At 41.5% G+C, this 26,331-nt stretch overlaps 1 protein-coding gene and 1 long non-coding RNA gene across 2 annotated transcripts; one reads left to right on the top strand and one right to left on the bottom strand.

The window, feature by feature from the left end:
• Positions 1 to 10,081: 10,081 nt before the first annotated feature.
• TCF21 (transcription factor 21) lies at positions 10,082 to 13,290 on the bottom strand. The gene is made up of 2 exons (XM_049901492.1): positions 12,572 to 13,290; positions 10,082 to 10,629 (listed from the first exon to the last, which is right to left on the bottom strand). Exons 1-2 carry the CDS (start codon positions 13,019 to 13,021, stop codon positions 10,540 to 10,542), a joined length of 540 nt encoding a protein of 179 aa, XP_049757449.1. The 5' UTR covers positions 13,022 to 13,290; the 3' UTR covers positions 10,082 to 10,539.
• Positions 10,494 to 20,359, top strand: LOC126085807 (uncharacterized). Its single transcript, XR_007519352.1, has 3 exons — positions 10,494 to 10,655; positions 11,294 to 11,406; positions 14,847 to 20,359. It is a non-coding gene; the product is annotated as an uncharacterized LOC126085807 (long non-coding RNA).
• Positions 20,360 to 26,331: the final 5,972 nt, after the last annotated feature.

Here is a 26,331-nt window from a genome sequence, read left to right as displayed (position 1 = left end):
CACCAGCAATACATATGAGTGATCCAGTTTCTCTGTGTCCTCACCAGCACTTAATGTTGTCACTATTTTTTATTTTAGCTATTCTGGGAAGTATGTAGTGACATCTTATTGTGGTTTTAATTTGTATTTTTCTATTTATTGACTAATAATATTGAATACCTGTTCTTGTGCTTATGTGCCATCCGCATATCTTCTTCAATGCAATGTCTCTTTATGTCTTGTACATGGCATAATTGAATTGTTTTCTTGTTTACTGTTGAGTTATGAGAGTTCTTTATATACTCTAGATACTAGTCCTTTGTTAAGGAACCCTGGTATGCCAGTGGTTAAGCGCTTGACTGGTAACTAAAAGGTTGGTGGTTCAAAACTACCCAGTAGCTCCACAGAAGAAAGGCCTGGCAATCTGCTTCCATAAAGATTACTGCCTAGAAAATGCTATGGGGCAGTTCTACTCTGTCACATGGAGTCGTTATGAGTCAGAATTTGCTCAGTGGCTCCAAACAACACAATGATAACAGTCCTTTGTTGGATGTGTGGTTTGGAAAAAAGAAAGGCCTGGCAATCAACTTCTGAAAAGTCAGCCACTGAAAACACTATGGAGCACAGTTCTACTCTGACACAAATGAGAAGTTGGAGTTGACTCAATGGAGTTGACTTATTCAAATAAGAATAAAGTTTGTATGTGATAAGAAAACATCATGTCATGCTTTCATTAACAGGATTTCTTTCTTTCTTGGGGTTATTACATAATGCTAGGATTTAATCCTAAAATAAAGGTATGTCTTACTTTGGCCATGAACTTCCTTAATTTCTTTTATTTTGGGGATCTTCCTATGTTCAAGGTAGGAGCCCATTTCAGATTTAATAAAATGTGATGATTCTATACTCAGCATTCTGCCTCTTATTCACTATGAAGCGTTTGGTGATTTACTTCCCTTCTCTAAGTCTCAGTTACTCTATATGAAAAGTAGAGATGATAATAATACCTCCTGGTCAAGGTTGTCTTAAAGACGAAATGTGATAATGTAAATGAATGTGCTTGATGAAATGAAAATGCGTGAAGAAAATTAAGAAAGCTGAATCTATGCTGCAATTTCTTAAATCCACCACTTGTCTGTGAGGATGGCATGGCAGAAAGGTTTCAGTGGGGCTTCCAGACTAAGGCAGACTAGAAAGAAAGTCCTGTCAATCTACTTCTAAAAAAAAAAATTGGCCAGTGAAAACCTTATGAATAGCAGTGGATAATTGTTTAATATAGTGCCAGAAGATCAGCTCCACAGGTTGGAAGGATTCTATTGGGCAAAATATTGAAAGATACAGGAAGCCTCACAAAAGGATGGAAGGAATGAATACACAGTCACTGAACCAAAAATAATTGATTGATATCCAACCACTTCAGGGGGTAGCATATGATCAAGAACCAATGATACTGAAGGAAGAAGTCCAAGCTACACTGAATGCACTGGCAAAAAATAAGGCTTCAGGAATTGCTGGAATACCAATTGAGATGTTTCAATGAATGGATGCAAAGCTAGAAGCACCAAGTAATTTGGAAGACAGTTACCTGGTCAACTGACTGGAAGAGATCCATATTTGTGCCCATTCCAAAGAAAGGTCATCCAAACTAATGTGGAAATTATCAAATAATATTTTTAATATCACACACAGGTAAGATTTTGCTGAAGATCATTCAAAAGCAGTTGCCGCAGTACAACGACAGGAAACTACCAGAAATTCATTGCTGTCAGTTGGATCTTGGCTTCAAGCAGAGAATACCAGAAGGATGTTTACCTGTGTTTTATTGACCGTGCAAAGGCATTCAACTGCATGGATCATAACAAATTATGGACAACATTGCGAAGAATGGGAATGCCAGAACACTTAACTGTGCTTGTGTGAAACCCGTACGTAAACCAAGAGGCAGTCGATTGAACAGAGCAAGGGGATATTGCGTGGTTTACAATCCAGAAAAGCGTGCGTTAGGGTTGTATCTTTTCGCGTACTTATTCAAACCATATGCTGTACAAATAATCCAAGAAGCTGGGCAAGATGAAGAAGAGCAAGGCATCAGGATTGGTGGAGAACTCATTAACAACCTGCATTAGGCAGATAACACAACCTTGCTTGCTGAAAGCAAGAGTACTTAAAGCATTTACTGATGAAGATCAAAAATTACAGTCTTCAGTATGAATTACACCTCAACATAAAGAAAACAAAAATCCTCACAATTGGACCAATAACAATCATGATAAATGGAGAAAAGATTGAAGTTGTCAAGGGTTTCATTTTAGTTGGATCCTTAAGCAACACCCATGGAAACAGCAGTCAGGAAGTCAAAGGACATATTGCATTGGGCAAATCTGCTGCACAAGACCTCTTTAAAGTATTGAAAAGCAAAGATGTCACTTTAAGGACTAGGGTGCACCTGACCCAAACCACGATATTTTCAATCACCTCATATAATGTGAAAGCCAGACAATGAATAAGGAAGATCGAAGAAGAACTGATGTATTTGAATTACAGTGTTGGCGAAGAATACTGAATATACCATGGACTGCCAAAAGAACAAACAAGTCTTTCTTGGAAGAAATACTGCTGGAGTGCTCCTTGGAAGCAAGGATGGAGAGACGTTGTCTCGTGTACTTTGGTCATGTTATCAGGAGGGACCAGTCCCTCGAGAAGGACATCGTGCTTGGTAAAGCAGAGGGTCAGAGAAAAAGAGGAAGACCCTTGATGAGACGGATTGGCTGCAACAATGGGCTCAAGCATAACAATGATTTTGAGGATGGCACAGGACTGGGCAGTGTTTCTTTTTGTTGTACATAGGGGTCTTTACGAGTTGAACTGACAAGATGGCACCTAACAAGACTGAAATTTGGATAGTGCAGTCTACAGTTGAATGTTCTTGTAGAATTGGGGCTGGAGTCAACAACAACAAACTAACTCATATGAAATAGAAAATTCAAGAGAACTAGAAAGTGAGCCAGCACTGAATTTCCAGTTGCAGAGGTGAAGATGCAGAAGACTGGCAAGGAGAAGCAGAGATGGGGCCCACAGATCCTGGCTTTTCACTTTCCCAGTAGATTTTTCCTAATTCTTGGCTACTGTTTCTTTCCTGCCTACAGATGGCAGCCAGATTTCTTGAGCTATCTTTATGATAACTTGTTCTCTTTTTTATTCGAGACTGTTTGAATGGATTTTTGTTCCTTATGACCAGATGACCCTCACAGGATTGAAAAATTATCCTGAGTTTAAAGATGTAGATCTCTTTTATTCCTTTCTCTTAACAAGAGAAAGTATGCTTGTTAAAGAAAAAGAAATGACAGAGAAAGAATCTACTGAGTGGGAGATAAAAACCCCAAAACCAACCCCATTGCCTTTGAGTCTGTTCCAATTATAGTGACCCTATTTTTATAGGACAGAGTAGAGCTGCCCCATAGGGCTTCAAGGAGTGGCTGGTGGATTTGAAATGCCGAACTTTTTGGTTAGCCGCTGAGCTCTTAACCGCTTTGTCACTAGGGAGATAGGTGCCTGGAAATAAGAGATTAGAAGGTTACACAACAACAACAAATGGTGATATTTACAAAAAAGTGTAAAAGAAGAAAAATAGTTCTGGATGAGGTTCACTAGTGAATGATCCTAAGAACCAAGTAGAATAGTTTAGAGGTGATTAATTCCCCAATGGGAAACCCTGGTGGTCTAGCAGTTAAGAGCTACGGCTGCTAACCAAAAAGGTCAGCAGTTCAAATCCACCAGGTGCTCCTTGGAAACCCTATGGGGCAGTTCTACTCTGTCCTATACGGTCGCTGTGAGTTGGAATCGACTCAAGGGAAACTTTTTTTTTTTTTTTTTTTGGTTTTACTCCCCAGTGGGAGCCCTGGTGGCACAGTGGTTAAGAGTTTGGCTGTAACTAAAAGGTCAGCAGTTCAAATCCACAAGCTGTTCCTTGGAAACCCTATGGGACATTTCTACTCTGCCCTATAGGGTCGCTGTAGGGTTGCTATACGTTAGAATCGGCAATGGGCTTGCGTTTTGTTTTTTTTGTTGTTATTGGTCACATCTCCACCAGTTGCCATTGAATGGATTCTGACTCGTGGTGACCCCATGTGTTTCACTGTAGAACTGTGCGCCACAGAGTTTTCATGGCTGTGAACTTTCAGAAGCAAATCGCTAGTCCATTCTTCCGAGGTACCTCTCGGTGAGTTCAAACCACTAAACTTTCAGCACTTAACCATTTGCGCCACCCAGGAACACCGACTGGTTGCTATTCATTAGCTAACTACATAGGGAAAATACATATAATGCTTTCAGGTACTTGAGCTAATAACTTAATGACCAGAAGAAAATGAGAAAAGAACATTAATTAGTGCCTAGCATTGTCCACATACGTTATCTTACCAAAGCAGTCATTATTTTATTTGTTTTACAGATGGAGGAACCCAAATCCTGAAAGGTCAATTATCTTGTCCAAGGGTTCAGTCCAAAGCTCTTTCCACTATTCCAGGATCTAACCTACATCTGTAAAAGGCAAGAAATTACTTGCTTGTCATCAACTGGATTGATTTTAAAATATGGTCATGTTAACATTTTATCCTTATAAAGTATTGCAAATTATTCCCATTATTCGAAGTATTTTTAAACTAATTATTCCAGCCTAAGAGAATCATTATAATTCAAATGAATCATTATGATTATAATGAGTTATTATAACTCATTATAATTAATTCAAAACTTAAAATGTCATCTTCTACTGTTAGGAGAAAGAGCGTATTTCATCTGAGCGGTGGAGGAGGAAGTTCAAACCTCCCACCCCCAGCTGATCCCATCCACTCCCATCAGGTCTGCTTGCTTTATTCTTCTTTTCTCAAATATGCATCTAGACTTCAACATAATATGTTAACGTTCAATTTAACCATAGCAGCAGCTCCACTGTAAATTTCTTTGCCCCAACTGCACTCTGTGTTACCTATTTTCTTCTCCATAGCTTCGGAGTTAATGATTCATTCATGACTCAACATTTATTGAGGAGTCAGCCATTCCCAGTATACCAGTTGCCATACAGTTTACTCCCACTCATGGTGACCCCATGTTAGCCACTATACCGGGTACTTAGGATCATGCGCTGGTGGTCTCTGGTCTTGTACCTTGGGAGCATTCAAAAGGATTGCTCTCTGCCTTTTCCCACATTCTGTCTCCTCTCTTTGTCCTGGGGCGGGGGTGGGGTGGGGAATCCATTGCCATCAAATCCATTCGGACTCATAGTGACCCTGTAGGACAGACTAGAACTGCCCCCACAGAGTTTCCAAGGAGCTCCTGGTGGATTCGAACTGCCAACCTTTTCATTAGTAGTCACAACACTTAACCATTACACCACCAGAGGGAATCTTAAGCCCAGTCCTTGGGGTGGTTAATCCTTCCTTGAAAAGAGGGGAGAGTGGACCAGCGGAGCCGACCCAGATCTGAAGATCAAAGGCGCGGCGAGCCCAGACGCCTGGAAGAAGCCAGACAGGCTCTCAAGAATGCCGCTGGCATCCGTGAGTTTCGAAGAGCAAAGCCAGCATTTGGAGTGAAGGATGCAAAACTGAGAAAAGATGTTCCGCGGGCCAAGTGTGTCCCGCCCGCGCCTTCCTTCCAAGGCCATGTGGGGTCGTAACCCCCAAACCGGCATGCGGCAGCGCGTCTGCGCAGAGCTCGCCGGCAACGGCGCACGCACCCGGCTGCCTCGGAGGAGACGCCGAAGGAGGATGCGGACGGGGGAGGCCGTTTGTCTGCTAGAATTCGGAACTCTGAGACTCCTTCCTTCTCCTCCTACCTACTTCCGTAATATGTTCCAGGGCAGAAAAACCTCGGAGGAGCGGTTTTCTACTCCACCTTTCCGCTTCCCCGCGCTCACCATCGCCCCGGGCGATCCCCGCCACAACCCCAGGCCGACAGCCCCAGAATCACTCTCGGGGCCCACCCCAGGGCAAATCAACCTGCCCCTACTGGAGTGCTGGGGAAATCTTATTTGGCCTCGGTTTAGACCGAGGGAACCTTCTGCGCATCAGGAAAATGACAGGGGCGTGAGTCCTGGAACTGAGATTTCCCACCCCTTTAGAGTCAAAAAAAAAAAAAAATTTTTTTTTTTAGAGTCGGAATCCACTTGAGTGCAACGTTTTTGGTTTTTTTTTTTTTTGGTAGAGGTCACAATAGGTTCCTGGGTGGCGCAAACGATTTGCAGTAGGCTGTCAACCTAAAGGTTGGCGACTGGCACCAATCTCTTTGGCTCCGCAGAGGAAAGGCCTGGCGAACTCCTTCCTGAATGATCCCAAAAAGCAAAAACAAACTCGTTGCTGTCGACTCCAACTCGTAGCGACACTATGGGACAGAATAGAACTGCCCCATAGGGTTTCCAAGGAGCAGCTGGGGGATTCCAACTGCTGACCACTGCACCGCCTGAAAGATTAAAAAAAAAAAAAAATTTTTTTTTTTTTTTTTTTTTTTACAGCCTAGAAAATCCTATGAAGCAGTTCTGCTCTGTAACACATGGGGTAGCCTTGAGTCAGAATTGACCCCACCAGCAACATTTTTCTTGGGGCCGGGGAAGTGCTCCACAAGGGCGAAATCTGTCTTTGATTGTGCGAGTTGAGGGCGCACACACGTCCATATACCAAAGAGGTACAAATATTTTACTTTTTGAAGACCAGTGGTTTGATTTCCAGACTAGCACCTAGGCACGAGAATCCACTACATGCCATCGTGGAGTGAACAGAAAATTAAATCAGACTTGAGCCTAGAAAACACCACCTGTTAAGAAAAAATTTCCAAATATTTTCTTTCCCTCTGAATTAACTCCTTCTGTTCTTTTTTGTTTGTTTGTTCACCTAAGGAGACAGATCCCAAAACGTTATTTCTCAAAGTGTCTGTTGTACCACCAGCATCAGCATGGTTTGGGAACTTGTTAAAAATATAATTATGGGTTCCCACTCCAGACCCCTTCAACGAGAATTTTCAGGCAATCTGCTTCTAGGAGCCCTCTGGCTGATTCTGATATAAGCTGAAGAACCACTCCTTTAAAGGTCTCCTTGGGCAGTCTTTTGCACTGTTTGCTAAATATAACCAGCAGGTACAGGAGCATTGTTTATGCTTCTCTTGTTAGAAGGAAACCTCCAGTGTGACGGTGGACAAGCCTGCTACAAGTACAGAGTTGTTCGTAAAACACCACGCAAACAATAAGAGAGAAAGAGGACTTCCCCTCACAAGTTACAGTTCAGTTTGAGCATCTGTCCATTCATCCTGAGACTGGCAGATACATTTATCTGAGATGTTTCACCATTCTCCTGGTTCTTTCTGAAAGCACCTTGCAAATCATGACCAAGAGGTCGCAGACAGGACACTCCTCACCCCTCACCTTCAACTATATCGGCTTGCAGTAAAGGGGGTCCCCACACCTTCCCCAGCAGCTGCAAGCCTCCTATCCATATAGCACTAATATGGTGTACCTAAGCTGGGCCAGAGGAGGCTAGAGGTGGCGTAGGGGAGCCAAAGGTGAGGAAAGTTGGAGGTGCTGTTTGGTGTAGAAGAGGGGCCCAGAAGGAAGTAGGGGTGCTTAGATGGTGGTTAGGGGTGGAGGTGGTCAGTGTTTCTGGGGCTAGTGGTAGCCACAACCCAGTCATCCCTACAAACTGCTCATTCCATTCACCTGAAAACTTCGGGGCCCCCGAGTGTGTCCAGGCTCTGCTGCGGAGGCCTCTGAGTGGACTTGGCATCCAGAGGGCCAGAGACACCGATGTTGTTCTTTGCCTATTTGCTGGTCTCAAGCCCTTTCATTGCTCTCTGAATATTTCTGGATTTTAGATTCCTAGGAAATAGTCACTTTGGTAGAAAGCTCTGGATAAATTAGGAGGACACTGAGGAGGGATGGAAGGTGACACACACACAAAGAGAGAGAGATCTTAACTTGCGACCTTGCATCGAAGATAAGTGTTCTGGTTTGTGCAATAAAAATATCATTGTCTGTATGTTTTTTGAACTTTTTGCCTAAGACTTTCAATTTTGATGAATTCAAGTATAGCCACAGATAAGGCACCACAGGCCACTTGTTGCTGGGTACCACCCAGTGAATAGTGTAGAACTACCTCTGTCATAGGGTTTCCAAAGCTGTAATCTTTAGAGGAGTGAATCCCCACATCTTTTCTCCTGCAAAACCGCTGGTGGGCTGGAACCTCTGACTTTTAGATTAGCAGCCAAGTGGTTAACCATTGCACCACCAGGGCTCCTGCTTGGTAAGAGTAATTGTCATTTGCAGGAAACTTTTCCTTTACAAAAGTATTGCAGCTAAAATGTCATTTGAGCTCCGCTAAGTCTTCGTGAGAGGAAAGAGGAAAGTATGACTAGAACAACTATTATCATCAATTTCACTATTTCCGGAGATGAGAAAAGGGAGGACCCGGGCCCTTTCAGGGAGCCGCTAGCTCCAGGCGGAGCCAGGGCTCAACCTACCTGTTCCATATTCATAGCTCATGCCTTTTGATTAAATCATAGGCTTCAAATTATGGGTAGGATACATAGGACTTCAAAAAAAAAAAAAAAAAAAAAAAGAGCCTGCAGTTTGGGGCCGTCAGAGAATGAACAAGGAGAGACTACATCTCTATGGCCATCTCCGTAGTCTGCTCAGATTGCTCATAATTTGGGACATTTGGTTTGTAAAAACTTCAGGGGGCGCTTGGAAAATCTGCTGAACCCGAAAGGCAAGTCTCTCTGGGACTCGTCGCGGACTTGAACTCTGGATAGGTCGAGGCGAAGGCAGTATCCCTCTGATAAAAGTGACACAGCAACTGGATTTGGGGAAAGTGGCTGTAGCCAGTGCTCCTTGAAATGCGCGCTTGAAGATCAGATGGGGAGGGGTGACCTGACAGACACAGAAAAAGCCCTCGGTCGTGCAAATGACAGGCACGTGGAAGGGGAATCGACAAAGTTCCCAGCCCTTGGAGGAGGGAGGATTGGACTTGGTGGCTATGGTAACTATCAGAGAACGCGCTGGGGCAAAGCGGTTCCCTGGTCCCTACAAGTATCGCCGGCTCCTTTCTCGATGGCGCTTAACCGGCCTTTGGTGTTGGTTCGAGGTAAGAGCAGAAGAGGGAGGGAGCTCTTAATCCAGGTAACAAACGGAGCAGAGAAGAAAAAAAAAAAAAAAATCGAAAAGAAAGAGCAAACGAAGCGGAAGTTTCAAGGCCCTCTGCGAGGAATAACAGTATAAATAACCGAAGACGTCTTGTAAACACTGCGGTCATAACCCCGAACATTAAACAGCCCCGGTGGCATCTGGTGCATCGGCAGCCGCGGGCTGCGCTGGGGCAGCGAGGGAGCCCGGTCCCAGGCTCCTCGGCCTCGCCTCTCTGTTTATCTCAACTTAATCTTTCCCAACGAGCTGTTCCGTAGCCTGGAAGATGTTTAAATTAAAACCCACTCCGCCGGAAGTCGTGGCGGGGGCTGTGCGCACTGGAACCACAACCGAAATGTATGGATGCGCGTTTATTATTGCTAGAATGCATTAATTAATAAATTAACAGGAAATATATAACGTATGTTGAAGCACTTTGAAAGTCACAGAAGGCATCATAAGGGTTATGGAATTTACATTTTTCGTAGCTCCCCTTATTTCCTTGTTAGATTGCAAATAAAGATTGTTTGGGTTCATGTCCACGCCTGGAAAGTTATGAAAGGGGAAGTTTACCTTCCTGCGTGTATCAGCAGTTATACTTTGGAATACTTGACACGCTGATTATCCTTTTCTGCTGTATTTTTTTCTCCCGAATTGTGTAACTGTTAATAACTTTAATCTTACCCGTTCTTTGCTTACAGTTGTATTATTTCTAGTTGTCTTAAGAGCAACCTGCAAACATGGCGGACAAAAGTTAAAGATTTTAGTGCAAACTATGATCCACATCTCCATAGTGGAAATCATATTTAATCACTTTTCTCGCTCTAGAAGTTTAGATTGAGGTTTGAAAGGGCCACTTTTATTATCAAATTTCCCCATCGTTCCCCATTTTTCTATTCCAAATATTTTTTTAAAAAATCACAGCAGCGTCCGGGAATTTAGCAATATAAAGAAAGATTTATTTTCGAAAGTAGCAAAACTTGTTTGAAAAAAATATATATCTTTAAGTGAATTACTTTATAAATGTGACTGTCAAAGTCAGCTATTCTATGATCTACATTTTACAACATATTGTACAAAAGATACACATTGATAGGCTCTCATTATCGATTTATATATTTATAATTACATATTGCACTTGGACCAGCAAGGCTCGCAGAGTCATTCACGGTAGAAGTTAATAAAGTTAAATAGATGGGCATCTTTGTAAGTACAGTTGATCTCCTCTGGTTTGGAAACGAATCTCCTCGTCGCTGTAAAATGTTCTCGCGGGGTAGAACAGGGAGAGGAGCGTTGCAAGGGGGAAGCACAGACAGAGAGCAGGGAGGGCAGGGGTCGCCTTCCCGGGGCCCGCTCCCCCCCGGAAGCACGCCTTTCCCAGGCTCGCACCTCCAAGGTCAGGACGCCGTGGTTCCACACAAGCGGCTAGCGGTCACCACTTCTTTCAGGTCATTCTCGGGTTTCCCGGCCACCATAAAGGGCCATGTCTGCAGGAGAGAAGAGGGTGGAGGAGGTAAGTGGCGGTGAAGGAGGTGCTGGAGTGGGCTCGGAGGCTGAGAGGAAAGGAGGGGGCGCGGTGGAGGGACTCAGTGGGCTGGAGAGACCAGTTGTCGCCGCCGTTTACCCGACGTCCTAGTACCGTCTTGCGGCTGGGATAGGGCAAAAAGCAGCGTTGGCGCCAAGCCACAGCTCTGGTGGCGTGGGGTTTTTCATGTAAAGGCAAAGTGGGTTCCTACTGGATACGGAGGGAGGAAACCCTTGGAAAGCTGAGAGTGGCTCAAGTGTGGCATGGCCGGAGGCGAGGTGACAGCGAGGCTGGGCAGGGAAGCCAGGAGGACCTTGCGCCTATTTGGGTACCGGGTTCGGGGCAAGGAGCCCTCATGGCCCGTCATGGGACTGCGGTCAGGTTTCCAGGCTCCCTCACCATCACCCCACCTATTTCCCTTCACCCACTTTCGTTTCCTCCATCACAAACGTGCTTTGGCCATTTTTTGAAATTAATAGCTAGCTCATAAGGGGAAAAATAATGCTAATAAAAGAATACGCACGCATATTTAAGATCGTCTTACTACTGAGCTGAGGAAGCGTAGCTTTCTTTACTCCCTTCCCGTGCTATTTTATAATAAAGCTTATTTAACTTTCTGTCTAAAGATGAAAGGAGCCCAGTGGCGCAGTGATTAAGCGCTCGGCTGCGAACCCAAAGGTCGACTTGACGGCTACGGATTACATAAAGATGAAGGCAGCAGCAACTGTGAAAGTTCTAGGTAATGTTTTCATTTTAGCTTCAGATTTTAAAAAGCCATTTACTCATTTCATTTATATATATATATACATATGTATAAAAGAAAGCCAAACTTTTAACCTGAGGATAAAATGGTCTTTTACGGCAAAATGTGTTTTTACAGCCCCCCCCCACCCCCCAAGTCCTGAAACCAATTCTGTGTGAAGAAAATTCAAACCTCTTGAGCTAGTGCTGACCGATAAGACTTGACTTTTAAGAGAAAAATCTCCCTTTCTTATCATATATAAACAGAGGAGGTAGTAAGTTGTTTTTCTTCAGAGCCTGAGGTTTTACAATTAAATCAAAGGAGAAAGGAATTAAAATGGTTTTCTTAAACTGTAAAGTGTATTTGAGAAAAATAGGCTCAACGAGCATTAGGTTCAATGAGCATTACTTTTTAAGATTAAAAAGGTAATATGTTCTTAAATCTTCGATGTGAGTGGCCTTTTAAAATATTATTTATTGCACAAATACTCATGAGAATATACTGATATTTGCTAGACCACTTGGGGTTTTAAAATGTTAACGCACCTATAGGAGAAGCGCCCTCGGGGATAATTGTAGAGGGTATGCATGTGTCCATATCTAATGGGCCTAAACGTAGTTGGGGAAAAAACAAAAACGAATGGTGTGGTTTTTGTTTACAAGAATTACAAGGGGGAAATCAAGTTCCATTCTTCTGCTGAAAGAAGAATAAAAGGATTAATAAAGCACAGACGACGCAGCAAGGCAACCTCTGGTGAACAATGAAGTTAACCCGGGAAAACCCCTCCTGGGCGCGCAGCATCTTGTAAGTGTCCCTGTCAGGCACCAGCGCGCCACGCCTGCTCTGATGGCGCGGGCGCCCGGGACCCCTCTACTTTGCCAGCTTAATACACTTGCAAATCCCTAATTGGGCTGCCACGTCAAACACGCCTATAAATCACCCCTGCTCGGTGGCTGGTAGGGAAGAGAGCGTGCACTGTGTGGGGACCGCCGGCCACTGGTCCCTAGAGGCGCTAGGCCGCCGGCGGCCGAGGTGTGTAACTTTCCCCCACCCCCAGCCCCAAGCGCACTCATACACTGCGCGGAGGGGACAGGATGGCAGGAGAGCTGGGACCAGGAACTGGGGGCTGCAGCCACCCGGGACTAGGCCGAGAGTAACTTACCAGATTGACCGGGTGAATGTAGCCATTCTCGTACTTGTCGTTAGCCAGAATCTGCCTCAAGTGGGCGATGTAGCTGGACGCCAGCCTGAGCGTGTCCAGCTTGGAGAGCTTGGTGTCCGGGGGCACCCAGGGCAGGGTGGTCTTGAGCCTGGAGAAGGCTTTGCTCAGCACCCGCATCCGGGCCCGCTCGCGCGCGTTGGCCGCGTTGCGCTGGACCTGCTTCCCCTCCTGGCTGACCCCGCTCAGGGGGCTCTTCTTGGTGGGCGCCTTCCTTCTCTTGCCCAGGCCTCCCCGGCCCTTCTGGGGAGACCCGTTCTCGCAGTTGGAGCTCTCCTCGGTGCTCTCGTTGGAAGTCACAAATTCCTTGTTCGAGTCCATTTTCAGGCCGTCGCATTCCAGCATCTCCACCTCTTGAAGGTCTTCCACATCGCTGAGGGAGCCGGTGGACATGTTTGTGGGAGAGGATGTGAGAGGGAGAGGAAGAGAGAAGGCGAGAAAAAGAGAAGAGACAGAGACGTCGAGACCAGTGGTCCCCCGAGTCTGGAGTAGCCACTTCGTGTTAGGAGTTGGGGGTCTGGCTGGGCCTCACACCGCTTCCCCTTTGCAGAACTGTGGGGAAGAATCTGCGAGGGCTTCTTGTGCGGGAAGGAGACCGGCGCTGTCTTTCCCCACCCCCGGAGTCGTGGCCGTAGGGGAGTGTGAGAGAGCGCTGAGGAATTTGGTGGACACTAGGAATTTATCTGGGGAATAGAGAGGCGGATCCCTGCAGCCCAGGGGAGGGGCCTGTCAGGCCCCAGCAACACTCTTAGACCCCTTTCACAACAGGAGGGAAACTCTCCCTCACTCAGAAACCCTCATTTCCAACTTGTAAAGTAAATCAGTTCAACTGCAACCAGCAAATACCTTCTTCCAATGTCGCCCTGGCAGAGGAGAAGCAAGCCCCACCCACAGCCCTTTGCCCCTTGCTCATCTCCTAAAGCCTTCTTTACCTCTTAAGAGGTGCCAGCTGGTTGTTTCTGAGAACTTAGAAAAACGATCAGATCTTCTTGCTCTTTTTGGGCCTTTCACCCACAAATCTCACAAATCCCCTCCCCCCACCCCCCCAGGAAAGCACCAATCAAAGTCCAAGCAGGGATGGCGGGCCTCCTGAGGGCACCCTATAGGACTCTATGCCTTTACCAGGATATCTTCTCACCTTACCTGAGGGTAAAAAAAAAGAAAAATTGTCTCATAGAATCTTTATAGTGATGATGGAGAAAATACAAATATACACATATACATACAGTGTATGTATATATATATAAAATCTGGTCACTTTAAAGATATCAAGGAACTGCCAGGGTGTACACAAACACACTTGACCATTGCACAACCACACACAGTTTAGTGTGTGTGTGTGTGTGTGTGTGAGAGAGAAAGAGAGAGAAAGGATAATATGACGGTGTAAAAAATATTTTGTACGTTGATTTCTTAATGAAATTAAAACTTTCCCCTAACTTTCTCTCTAGAAATGCACTTCACATTGTCTTAAAAGTCTTAGTTGCTCTCAGATACCACCCTGCCTGGGCTTCTTCTGATGCATACCCTCTGCTCGCTTCTGCTGCTTTAGGAACTTCCCTATCTAAACGGTTTCCCTCTCTGATTCTGCCTACCTAAGGGACAAATTCTTCTGCCTTTTCCTTCCATTCCCCTTTGCTCCCAGCACATGAAGCTGACATTACAAAGCACTGGGCAGGAGTATCCCTCTGGGAAAGGTTCTTTGCCAACCCTAATCCCAGCCCCTACCATCTTTTCTGGGGACTAAGAAAATATTCTGGGGAGTAACAAGAAAAGCAAGGGAAACCAGAAGCCAAGGCAGCGAATGAAATTGGTGAAATTAAACTGGCGAGACTGAAGGCATGAATCTCTCTTACCACTTCTTTTCTAGTGTTTGTTTCTGTGCAGTAAGGCATTGAAGATGAAGGACTTTAGTCAAATGTAAGAGCAGCTTCTAAGTTTTCTGGCTCAGAGTCTGTACCCCTCTTCTACATTAAGATATCATATCTCTAATCCTGGGCTCAGCTGGGAATTCACTAACCTCTAACGTTTTGTTTTGTTAGCAGGGTCTTGTTTGCTTTCCCCCTATGCTGTAAACTAAACAGATTGTCAGCAAATCAGTCTTTATTAATGAATTAGTGAGACCCCCTCCATCATAATATCTTTGCCGAGGATTCAAAATTTGTTAATCACTAGTGTAGAGATTTATGAGCTCTCTTATTTTCTGTTGTTTGTGCAGGTGGAGATTTAAATGGCCATATCCACCACCAAGATTTATTGCAAGAGTGATTGATGTTATAAACCAGAAAAAGGACTCTTCCCACAGCAAGGATGACAGAAATATCAAGTTGAGGTTGCCTTTGTCTTCATGCACAAATGACTCAAGACTACAACACAGAAACTATAATTTAATCTGAGATCCAAGACAGCATTAAAAGGACACCCAGCAAGCCTGTTAAACATTTCCTTACTGATTCCCAAACTAGTTTTTCTTTGATTTACCCTCTCTTGTAGCAGTCTTAGTAAGACATGAAAGTTAAAGTTATTTTTAGACTAAAAGAGCTATATAAAAATAGGCATTGACTAATACTTTGTGAAATACACATGTGTATAGCTACTGAAATATCTGCAAAGTAACCACAGATAGTTTATCGAAATATGCTCCTTGGGCTCTGATGATGAAAATCAAGAACACAACTAGGGCCTTGCCACATACCAGATTATTAATCTGTAAAGGTTTGTCTTCTTGGGGTTCTTTGGTTGGTTTGGTTTGATCCTCTGCTACACCTTAGTTTGTAGTAGCTGAGGCTGTTTGGAAATAGTTACAATCCTAGTAAGGGATCCCACTGAATAGATTTCTATTTCTGTGTATTCTTTTCAATGTCAGAAACTTAAAAATACTAACTTCCGGAGGGGAAAAAAACAAGCTTCATGCTCCAAACCGGGTTTCGTATCTAGCATTTATTTTGCTGTACATAAGCAAGAATTAAGTCCCAGGTCCATGGATCCTGCAGTGATACATTTAGACTGGGCAGGGCTGTTGTTGTTAGGTGCCATCAAGTTGGTTCCAACTCATAGCGACTCTAGGTACAACAGAACGAAACACTGCAGGATCCTGCCCCATCCTAATAACGTTGCTGTGTTTGAGCTCATTGTTGCAGCCACTAGGTCCATCTATCTTATTGAGGGTCTTCCTATTTTTCACTGATCCTCTATTTTACCAAGTAGGATGTCCCTCCCTAGGGACTGGCCCTTCCTTATAACATGTCCAAAGTATTTGAGACAAAGTCTCGCCATTCTCGCTTGGGCAGGGCTAGTGGGTTGATAACGAACTTTGGAGTGTTTCTAAAATTCTTTAAGGGATGACTGCCAGTTGGGAGCAGTTGTGAAGAAGGCTGTCATTTAGATATCTTGATGTGAAGTCTTGAAGAAAGTAGAATAATATGAATAATACTTTTTCTCCCTTGACATTTTGTATCTATTCTTGCTAATAAACACTCAGGAACAAATAGGAAGGGGGAAATGACTTATTGTTGGATTCTACTGAGCAAATCAGTTAAGCTGTAACTTAAGCTGTGCCAAATTCTCCCAAAATATAAACTATATTCTGTGAGAAGAGAAGGACTTTTGAGAAGCTGCATTAACTCTTTCTGTAACAACAGAAATACACTGAATATTACTGTTTCAATGCACAAAGTAGAAAAGTACTGGTTTGAAAGTATTAGGTAGTTTCCAAACGTTCTTACCTTACTTTTAAGGAACAGTTTATGTACTGGAAACATCTGGCCAATTTACTGCATGCTTCTAAACAATTTGCTTTTGCAAACTAGACTATCTTTGAAAGATTTTAGTGCTAAGGAAAATTTATCTCCAAAAGTTGTAAAATGAGGGTTAGGCAAGGAATGTATCCTAGAACTTAAATCCTGGCTTATCAACTGATAAATTTTCAGGAAGTTCAAATTTGATTCAGTTGCCCTTAGATGCAATAATTTTCTTCCTCACTTATGAGAAGGAAAACATCACAGGCTGAATTTGAACTTACCACATATGCCATCATATTCTCTTTCTCGGGGGAAAAAAAAAATGCTTCCAAATTCAGCTTTTAATCCTTTTCTTGTACTCCCCATCATTTGAATAAGAGGCACACAGGCTGGCAAACTGACAAAACTGCCAATTGTCTTTCCTTCACTTCTAATTAATGCCTCCTGTGTGTTCCTTTTATTTGATGCTAACCACAATCACATGAATGGTTTGCAACCTTCTGTGCAAGTTGATGCCTCCTTCCTTAATTCTATGTATTTGCAACTCTACCCTTTGCTTGCTGCTGATAGATATGCTCCTAACCCCATTGAGATCTGGCTTTATTTTCTTAAATTTTTACTTTATTTTGTAAAGCAAGAATTATTTCCCCTCACTTATTACAAATTATAGTGATGCTGGCCTGTTCTACTTTGACAGCCAAAGTGAATATAGTACTAGTGAGCTATGTGACTATCTAAGGAGGTCAGTAAGGATGATGTTGTATGTTGCTGTTATCTTTATCTGGCACCAGCCCAGGGTAAAAATCTATTCAGTAATCGGAAGTCTTCTTGGTGTTCACCATATTTTAGCCCCCTCTTCTCACATTGAATTCAGTGAATTGTAAATCAGATGCAACACATTAAGTTTTAAAGCTGGCAAATAACAACAATGAAGTCTAAAGAAAAACTCACTATGGTTCTTTATACCCAAGACTTAAACTTGCATTCCACATGCGCCATAATGTAGCTTTGAAAACAGCCAAGTCTATGCATATTAGGAATCCCTGGGTAATGCGACTGGTAATAACCTTAGCTGCTCACCATAAGGTTGGAGGTTTGAGTCCACCCAGAAGAGCCTCAGAAGAAAGGTCTGGCAATCTATTTCCAAAAAGTCAGCCATTGAAAACCCTATGGAGCATAGTTCTACTCTGACTCACATGGGGTCATCATGAGTCAGAATCATCTCTCTGGCAATTGATATTGAACGTTAGGGATAGTGTTTACTTTAAGGAGCAAATGGGACGAAGGGAACTTGAGTCAGACAAATATAGTTTAACGTCCTCCCAAGTTTTCTAATATTAAAATAATTTTGTTAGATCAATGGTAGGAAAGAGTGGAGAAAAAAGAACCTGAACAAGTCTTGGGTCAGCCATCCTGCGAGGTGCTTTGCCTACATTCTCTTGTTTACTGTGGAGACTTTACTAGAGAAAGAGCTGCTATATGAATGAACATCTTGATAGAAAATGTGAGCCAGAGCCCTATAACAATGCTGTTTTAGAAAAACTTCCCTGGGTGATGATTTTATCTTAAAACAAAACCTGAAACGAAACCTCCCAAATTTTCCTAAAAAGAATAAATCATGGGGATTATATGCAAGACAACTGCAAAGCACTTACATGTTAAACATGGCTTATTGATGGGTATACATATAGGTCAACTTGCTGCCAGCCTTCTTCTTCTAGTTAGGAGAATCAAAGCCTCCTTCTGGTGATTACTTCTGTGTGGCAGGTGCTTTTAGCCTGGAGGAGTGGGGAGTCATGGATTTTAGATCTTGGGGCTAGCAGGAAAGTACTGAGAGGGTGAGTACAGGTTGGTACCTGACCTCAGAGACATGAACTATTTCTAGGTGATGAAGCATTAAAAAACATATTGTGGTGAAATATATATAACAAAGCAGTTTCCATTTTAACCATTTTTATGTGTACAATTCAGCGACATTAATTACTTCCACCATGTTGAACAACCATCGCCACTACCTGTTTCCAAGTTTTTTCATCACCCTTAGCAGATACTCAATGCCCATTAAGCAATACCTCCTCATATTCCCTTCCCGCCTGCCCCTGGTACCCACTAATAAACTTTGGTCTCTATGTATTTGGGAATACTGCATGGTTGAAAGTCAGGAAAGGTGTGGGTCAGGGTTGTATCCTTTCACCATACCTATTCATCTGTTTGCTGAGAAAATAATCCAAAAAACTGTACTATATGAAGAAGAATGGGACATGAGGATTAAAAGAAGACTCAATAACAACCTGCGTTATGCACATGACACAACCTTTTTTCCTGAAAGTGAAGAGGACTTGAAGCACTTACTGATGAAGATCAAAGACCACAGTCTTCAGTATGGGTTACACCTCAACATAAAGAAAACAAAAATCCTTACAACTGGACCAATAAGCAACATCATGATAAACAGAAAAAATATTAAAGTTGTAAAGGATTTCATTTTACTTGGATCCACAATCAACACCCATGGAAGCAACAGTCAAGAAATAAAAAGAGCATTGGATCGGACAAATCAGCTGAAGGAGATCTCCTTAAAGAGTTAAAAAGCAAAGATGTCACCTTGAGGGCTAAGGTGCACCTGACTCAAGCCATGGTGTTTTCAATCACCTCATATGCCTGCGAAAGCTGGACAATGAATAAGGAAGACCAAAGAAGAATTGAGTCCTTTGAATTGTGGTGTTGGCAAAGAAAATTGAATATATCATGGACTGCCAAAAGAACAAACGAATCTGTCTTAGAAAAAAAAAAGTGCAACCAGTATGCTCCTTAGAAGCAAGGATGGCAAGACTACGTCTCATATACTTTGGACATGTTGTCAGGAGGGATCAGTCCCTGGAGAAGGACATCATGCTTGGTAAAGTAGAGGGTCAGGGAAAAAGAGGAAGACCCTCAACAAGATAGATTGACACAGAGGCTGCAACAATGGGCTCAAGCATAAGAACGATTGTGATCATGGCACAGGACCAGGTAGTGTTTCGTTCTGTTGTACATGGGGTCACTACAAGTTGGAACTGACACGACGGCACCTAACAACAACAACTACACATTTGCCTATTCGAGATATTTCGTATAAGTGGGATCACACAATGCTTGTCCTCTTGTGCCAAACTTCATTCACTTAGCATGATGTTTTCAAGGACCATTTTTAAATAGAGCCATAGAGTGATAGACTGTCAGAGTTGGAAGAGACTGAGAGCCAAGGAGGCCCTAAATGGTCAAGAATTCTGAGCAGGTTCACATAAGGCAGTGATAGCACTGCCACTTGACCTTGTGTTCTGATTTGCCTTGTCATACCCCTCCCACTGAACCGCATTGCTTTGAATTTTTTCCAGTTTATACAATAATAAGTGTGAGAAAGCTTACATCCTGTTATTTGCTATTTACTAACAAGAATCTGTAACAATTAAACCCTGAATTATACAAAATGAGGTGGATGTGAACATTTCTGGGGTATAAAGCGGAGTACATTTTCTAAGGGGGTTTAAGTAATGAAAGTAACAGATTCACCTTGTTAAACTAAGTCTCATCTTCCTCATGAATGCCTGATGGGCAGCCCAAGGACCACTCATTCTGTAAATGCATTCCTGAATCTGCCCTCTTCTTTATATTTCCCGTGCTAAATTCTGGTTCAAGTCACCAAAATATTTTAACCAGATAATTCCAACAGTCTCCTAAGCTGTAATTTGTTTCCATTCTTTCCCTTATAAAATCCATTCCTAACAGAGTGGTTCTAGTCATTCCCCTGCTTGAAACCCTTCAAAGCTTCCCATTGTGTTTGATATGAAATCCAAAGTCTTGTTGTGGCTTGCATAGCTCTTTACTTTTCACACCATCCTCCGACTACACTGGCCATGTCTGTTTTACTCCAAGAGACACTACTCGTGCCTACCTCAAGACCCTCGTCCTTCCTGTTTTCTCTGTTTGGATGCCCTTCTCTTACTTTCTGCATGGCTGGCTCCTTATTTTTAAGGTCTAAGCTCAAATGTTACCTTTCATGTAAGAACTTCCATGATCATCCTATTGAGAATATTTCTGTATTTTCTTTTATATAACCCTATCTTATTTATTAATAATAAAGAACAAGAACTAACATTTAATCAGTTTTTTTTTTAACCACATATATCAGGCACTGTTGTAAGCACCTTCCAGATTAACTCATTTAGTCCTAATAACAACCTTATGACATAGAAATTTTATAGATAAGGAACTGAAATAGGAACTTGATACATGAGAAAACAGACGCATAGAGAGATTAAGAGACTTGTTGAATCCGTGAAGTTGGTGTTCCAATTGTCTACTGTCGTGTAATAGCCAAAACTTACTGAACATTTGAAAGAAGCTATTATTTTTTTCTTGGTTCTGTGTGTTGACTGGGCTTAGCCTAGTGGTTCTCACTTGAGGGCCTCTCGCATCGTTGCAGTCAGAAGACAGCTGGAGTGGAATCATCTGAAGACTTAACTGAGCTGAACATCAAAGATGGCTTCTTCATTCATATGTCCAGATGGCTGGAAGAACTGATGTCTCTTTCTCTCTCTTCATATAGCCTTTCCATGTGGCTGCAGTTTCCTCAGCCTGGAAGTCTCAGGTGATTGAACATTGCTCATAGTAGTTGGCTCCCTTCAGAGTGAGGTTTCCAAGAGACCAGGGAAAGGTTACAAGTCTCCTTGTGACTTAGCCTTGGAAGTCACACAACATTACTTCTAGTTCATTCTATTGGTCAGAAGTGAGTCATGGCCCTGGTATATATTCAGGGGGAGGGGCCTATACAAGGGCATGAATACCAGAATGTATAGTTCAGTGGGGGGCCAACCTTGAGGACTAGTTACCACCATGGGTAGATGGCAGAGTCTGGATTTAAACACAGCTTACTCTACAGCCCTCACTTTAAACCATTAATGTGTTCTGAAATCATTTTGTTTTATTTCATTTACTTAGTTATTGCCTCCACCCCACCTCCCACTACAGTGGAAGGAACTTTGTGTCTCTAGCTCACTTATGTACTTAAAGGCTAGAACACAACTGGTATATAATATGTACTTTTAGATATTTGTTGAAGAAATGGATGGATGTTTTAGACTATAACATATGGAAAAGAAAAGAAAAAAAAAAACTCGTTGCTGTCAAGTGGATTCCGACTCATATGGAAGGACATCTAGGGACCTAGTTTCCTTCCGTCTTGTTACTCTGCCATCCTTTGGGGGCTGCCATGACTTATATGAGTGAAGTCAGCTTATCCTCATCAGCCTTCATAAGGGAGGAAAGAGCAATGGAGAGCAAAGGAGGAAACAGCTTCCTTATAGTAATGGGATTTGGAAGTCACGTATATCAGTTCTGCTCCCATCCCGTTGACCGTTTTAGTTGCAAGGAAAGTTTGGAAATACGATTGCTCTGCTAAAACTTGGGTTTGAGGCATCAATTGGTAAAAAGGAGAGAAAGCAATTCACAGTCTCTGCCACAGTGTATGTATAGCATTAAAAGCATTAAGGGGTAGATAAATTAACCAGAGAAGAAGAGCTGAATATTTTATTTGAATCTGATAGAAACTTCACTTTGTGGATAAGCCAGCTTTATTGATTTATATGCAGAGCATAAGTTCTCCGTGAAGTTTATAATGAGACCGAATCAAATTCTAGTGGGCTTCAGTTTTTATCTGGAGCTCAGAATTAGTTGAAAAATATAAAACAACTTCCCTCTGGCTACATGTTTGAGAACACTCATGAATTCAAGCCAGTCCAACTAATGTTGTCACTAATTTACACTCCGTAAAACAGCTTTGCAAAGTTAAATTTTCAAATTTAAGTTACTGTTTTCAAGACTAGACCAGTAAATATGTGTAGGTTGTTAAAACTGTCCACAACCAACCATTGAACCCCATGAAAGACTTCTAAATTGCTCATTTAATTTCTATCAATCTGATTATGCAGTAGGTATATTTACAAAGGTCAAGAGCAGATGGAAATTTTTTTTTTTTTTAACTAGGGTTGGAATTGACTTAATGGCAGTTAGTTTTTGGTGGTAAGTATACATGTAACAAAACATTTGCCATTTCAACATTCTTCCTGTGTACAATTCAGTGACGTTAGTTATGTGTATTATGTTCTTCAACTATTGTCATTATTCATTTCCAAAATTTTCTGTCACCCTTAACAGAAGCTCAGAGTCCCCGAAGCAATAAAGGAAAGTCTTCTTCTTTAAATTTTAATTTTTTTGACATACTTCCAAGGTTTGGTAGTAGTTTACCATTTGAAATTATGATTAGAAATAAGTGGTTTCTCTTATTTGCTGTTATTGCCAACTTTCAACCTACTCAGGATTAAGAGAAGATATGCTTAGGATCCTTCTGTCACTTGAGGGTTTACTGTAGATTTTATACCAATGACAATAATAAAAATCAGGTTTTGTTGTCTCAGTTTCCTTTTTTGAGGAATCGTTAGGAAGGAAAGCTTTACGTTCAGATTCATGGTCTATGACGAGGAGGGTCATATGATTCTCACTCCTAAAACTCGCAAAGGACAATCCTCCCAGGGAGAGGAGGGCCATTCTTCAGTTAGAAGCTCTAAATCAATTCTAAAGAACCATTAGTAGAAGAATTTAGGGATTCTTCCTCCAGTGCATTTGAGTACATCACAAAACTCCCACACAGGAATAGACATGGGTTAGATCAATTCAGTAATAAAATTTGCCAAACTTTTTTGGGGGGTTGCTCCATAGACAAAACAAACAGTTGATTAACTGCCCTGGGGTCTTTTCTACTGGTCACTCTGACATATTTAAGATAAAGCCAGTATTATTTTAAGCTAGGATGTTAGGCAGACACTAAAAGTCTTCCTCTCACATGAAGAAGTTAGTTCTTTGTTTCTTTTAACCCAACTGCAAAGCTGATCGTACCAAGACAATCTGCCTGGGCAGGGTAACGTATAACAATAATCAAATGATTTTGGACAGAGGAGTAAATTGTCAGTTGGAAAGCATAATGCTCATGTCTTATGGAATCGTAAAACATGAAAGTGCCTAATTATTTTTGTTCTTATATTTTTCTCTTAAGCTATTGAGATATAGTAGAGTACTCCTAGACTGTGAACCAAGGGACCCAGTCCAAATGCTGTGATAAAACTAACTACTTACGTGAACTGGTCCTTAGCCTCACTGGGTTAGTGCCCTCCTCTTTACTCTGGTGACAGCAGGGGTGGATCCCCTAGTATTTTGGATGGGTTAACTGAAATGATATATGTAAAGTGATTTAGTTCACTGCTTTGCATATAGTAAACACTTATACATATTGGTTGGTGTGGTAGAAGTGGTGGTAGTTGTTGCTAGGATTATAGTCCATTTCTTTTGGCATTTTTACTTCGGGCTAGGTGTCAATTATATAGAATATAAGGCTTTCAACAACAACAATAACAAAAAAATCCCTTCTCTGGAAACTAAGCCCTAAACAAAAGGTGGGGAAATGATTTTATTAGAATCTAGAATTCTATAATTTTGGATGAAAATATCTCATGGCCTCAGTCACAAAATTACAAACCTAGTGTTAATCTATAACTAGTCAATCCCTTCACTTTTTTGTGATTTCAGTGATTGTTTGATTAAAAAGCATTCTTTTTCTCAAATTAAATTGATAAAGTAGATGATGGTGGCATGAAGATATGTTATGTAAGAGGCTCACAGTAGGTCACCAGTATCACCGAGTATTTAACCCTGGAAGTAAAAGATCACAACATTCCTGAACACGCAAGTAACAGCTTTTTTTAAAAAAGGAATCAGCAAAGATTAAAATGCAGAGATAACTATTTTTTATTTGTAATGCTTATTTTAAAACTGCTCCTAGGTTGGCATCTCTTTTTTTTTTTTTGCATTTTAAAATATTATTCAATTGCATTAATAAGTGATTTTCCCTTTTGCCTAGGTATCCATCCAATTTTAATAATTACTTCAGTTTCTTAGAAAAGAAAATTCACCATTCACAGTAAGGTGACCCGCTGTCTGTTCCTTGGTGGTGTATTACCTCTTTAGTTAGATCTCAGTTAAAACAAAACAAAACAAAACAAAACAAAACAAACTCGGTCCAGGTAAGAACCAAAATAGTCATGCACTAGAATCCTGGCCTCCAATTTCTTTCTTATACACAAAGGCTGGACCTTCAGTAGGCCTTGTCTTTTGTATTCATGAAAGACTAGTGGATTTAGAGATTTTAAAGCACAAGATTCCATTTTTGCTTTGTGGCTTACGCTACCTGTTACCATGAGCAAGGATGTTCAGTTGGATCTGATATAGATGGAGTGAGAGAACGAAAACAAGTAAAAGAAGAAATCTAATCACATGTTTCTGTCAGGAGGAATTTAGACTCACAGTGTTGGATCTTCATACACATGGAAAGCCAACCTCAGCTTCTGGTGATGCAGGGGAAAAAACTCAATCAACAAACCAACCAACTAAACACACAAGAATGTTTTTTAAAATGATGCTGTTGAATAAAGGTTTTAAAATTTTAGAAAAGGAAAAATCACCATGTACTTATATATGATTTATGTTTATATATGATTAATACATAATAGATTTATATATAATTTCTCATGTAAGTGGAGACAGGAGATAGAATTGTGAAGTCCCTATTTTAGGGTTGCTCATTTACATGAATTTTTATTACAATTTTCATATATGTATGAAATATTCATGTTGTGTATATATTTCAAGTGTTATAAAAGATAAAGTTTTAAAAAGATCATCTAAGTACTGAACAAATTACAGCATGTATCATCATTTTATCTTTAAAGAGAAATTTAAAAAATTATACTGTATTGTTATGTGAAGAAAAGCATGAAAGGCTTAAGTGTTTTAACTTTCATTTTCTATTTCCACCAAGTGACTCTACTTGACTTCAATTTTTTTGCCCTCTCGGCACCCTCTTTAATTGCCTTCTTTTTAGAAGTGTTCAAAGGCAATACAAATAGCTGTATCTTACACTGGGTAATCTTCAGATAAGTTTGGCTTCTCTCTCCCTGGTGCGTCCCTACACTTTGGATCAAAAACCTCTTGGCCTTCTTGAACAATAGAGGTATTTTGGAAATACATAATTCTTTTGGAAAATATAATTTCAGCACATGACCTTGGTGGTTTGAAGTTTGGGCAGGGATGGCAAATAAACCTTCTTCTTTTATGCTTCTCTTTTTAATATGAGGTCTTTGATGAGATAAAAGAACTGGCTTAGATCTTGAGCAGCTCCTTATACTAACACAGTAATCCACTGAATCTATGGAAAGGATGCTAAATAAGCGGCCCTCTGGAGAAATTCCCTAGATGCACTAACATCTACTACTTAGCAATTAAGGTTTGATTGAGATATATTCTCTTTTAAGCAAAACATTGACATATATTCTAAAAACGGCTCACATTGTGTTAGATGTCTATCTTTGATACTAGAAGTTTTTACCGACACATACCGCGTGAAAATACTTAAAAGAGTAATATTATCTCAATGGCACTGCAAATTTGTTCTTGTCCTTCACCTAGAAAAAAAAATGACATATAGGAATAAAACGTTCTTTCTCACATCCTAGGACACTCATGAATTTTTAAATCAAGTGACTGGTGTCTATTTAAAAAAATATATATTCAGAGTACCACAAAAACTCAGGCCTGCTGAGAAGCCAAATATCTAGAACAAGATTTTTTTCTTTTCAGAACATGGAAGGAAAATGTCATGCTAACTATACTGATGGCTATTTGTAAGATGAAGTACTCTATGTCATTGTACAATTTTCTCTACAAGGAAAATGCTGACAGTTGTAATGTCTTTTTATTTTATTTTTGACTGCTTATTTCTGGAACCTTAAACTCTACTATACCACACTTCACCTATGTGGTTTCTATACATGCAAATCCGTGAGAGGAATTTTAAACACTGGGATAATCCATGCC

Source organism: Elephas maximus, chromosome 1, assembly GCF_024166365.1.
Source record: "Elephas maximus indicus isolate mEleMax1 chromosome 1, mEleMax1 primary haplotype, whole genome shotgun sequence".
NCBI classification, from domain to species: Eukaryota; Metazoa; Chordata; class Mammalia; order Proboscidea; family Elephantidae; genus Elephas; species Elephas maximus.
This window is presented reverse-complemented; position numbering and strand designations above follow the sequence as displayed.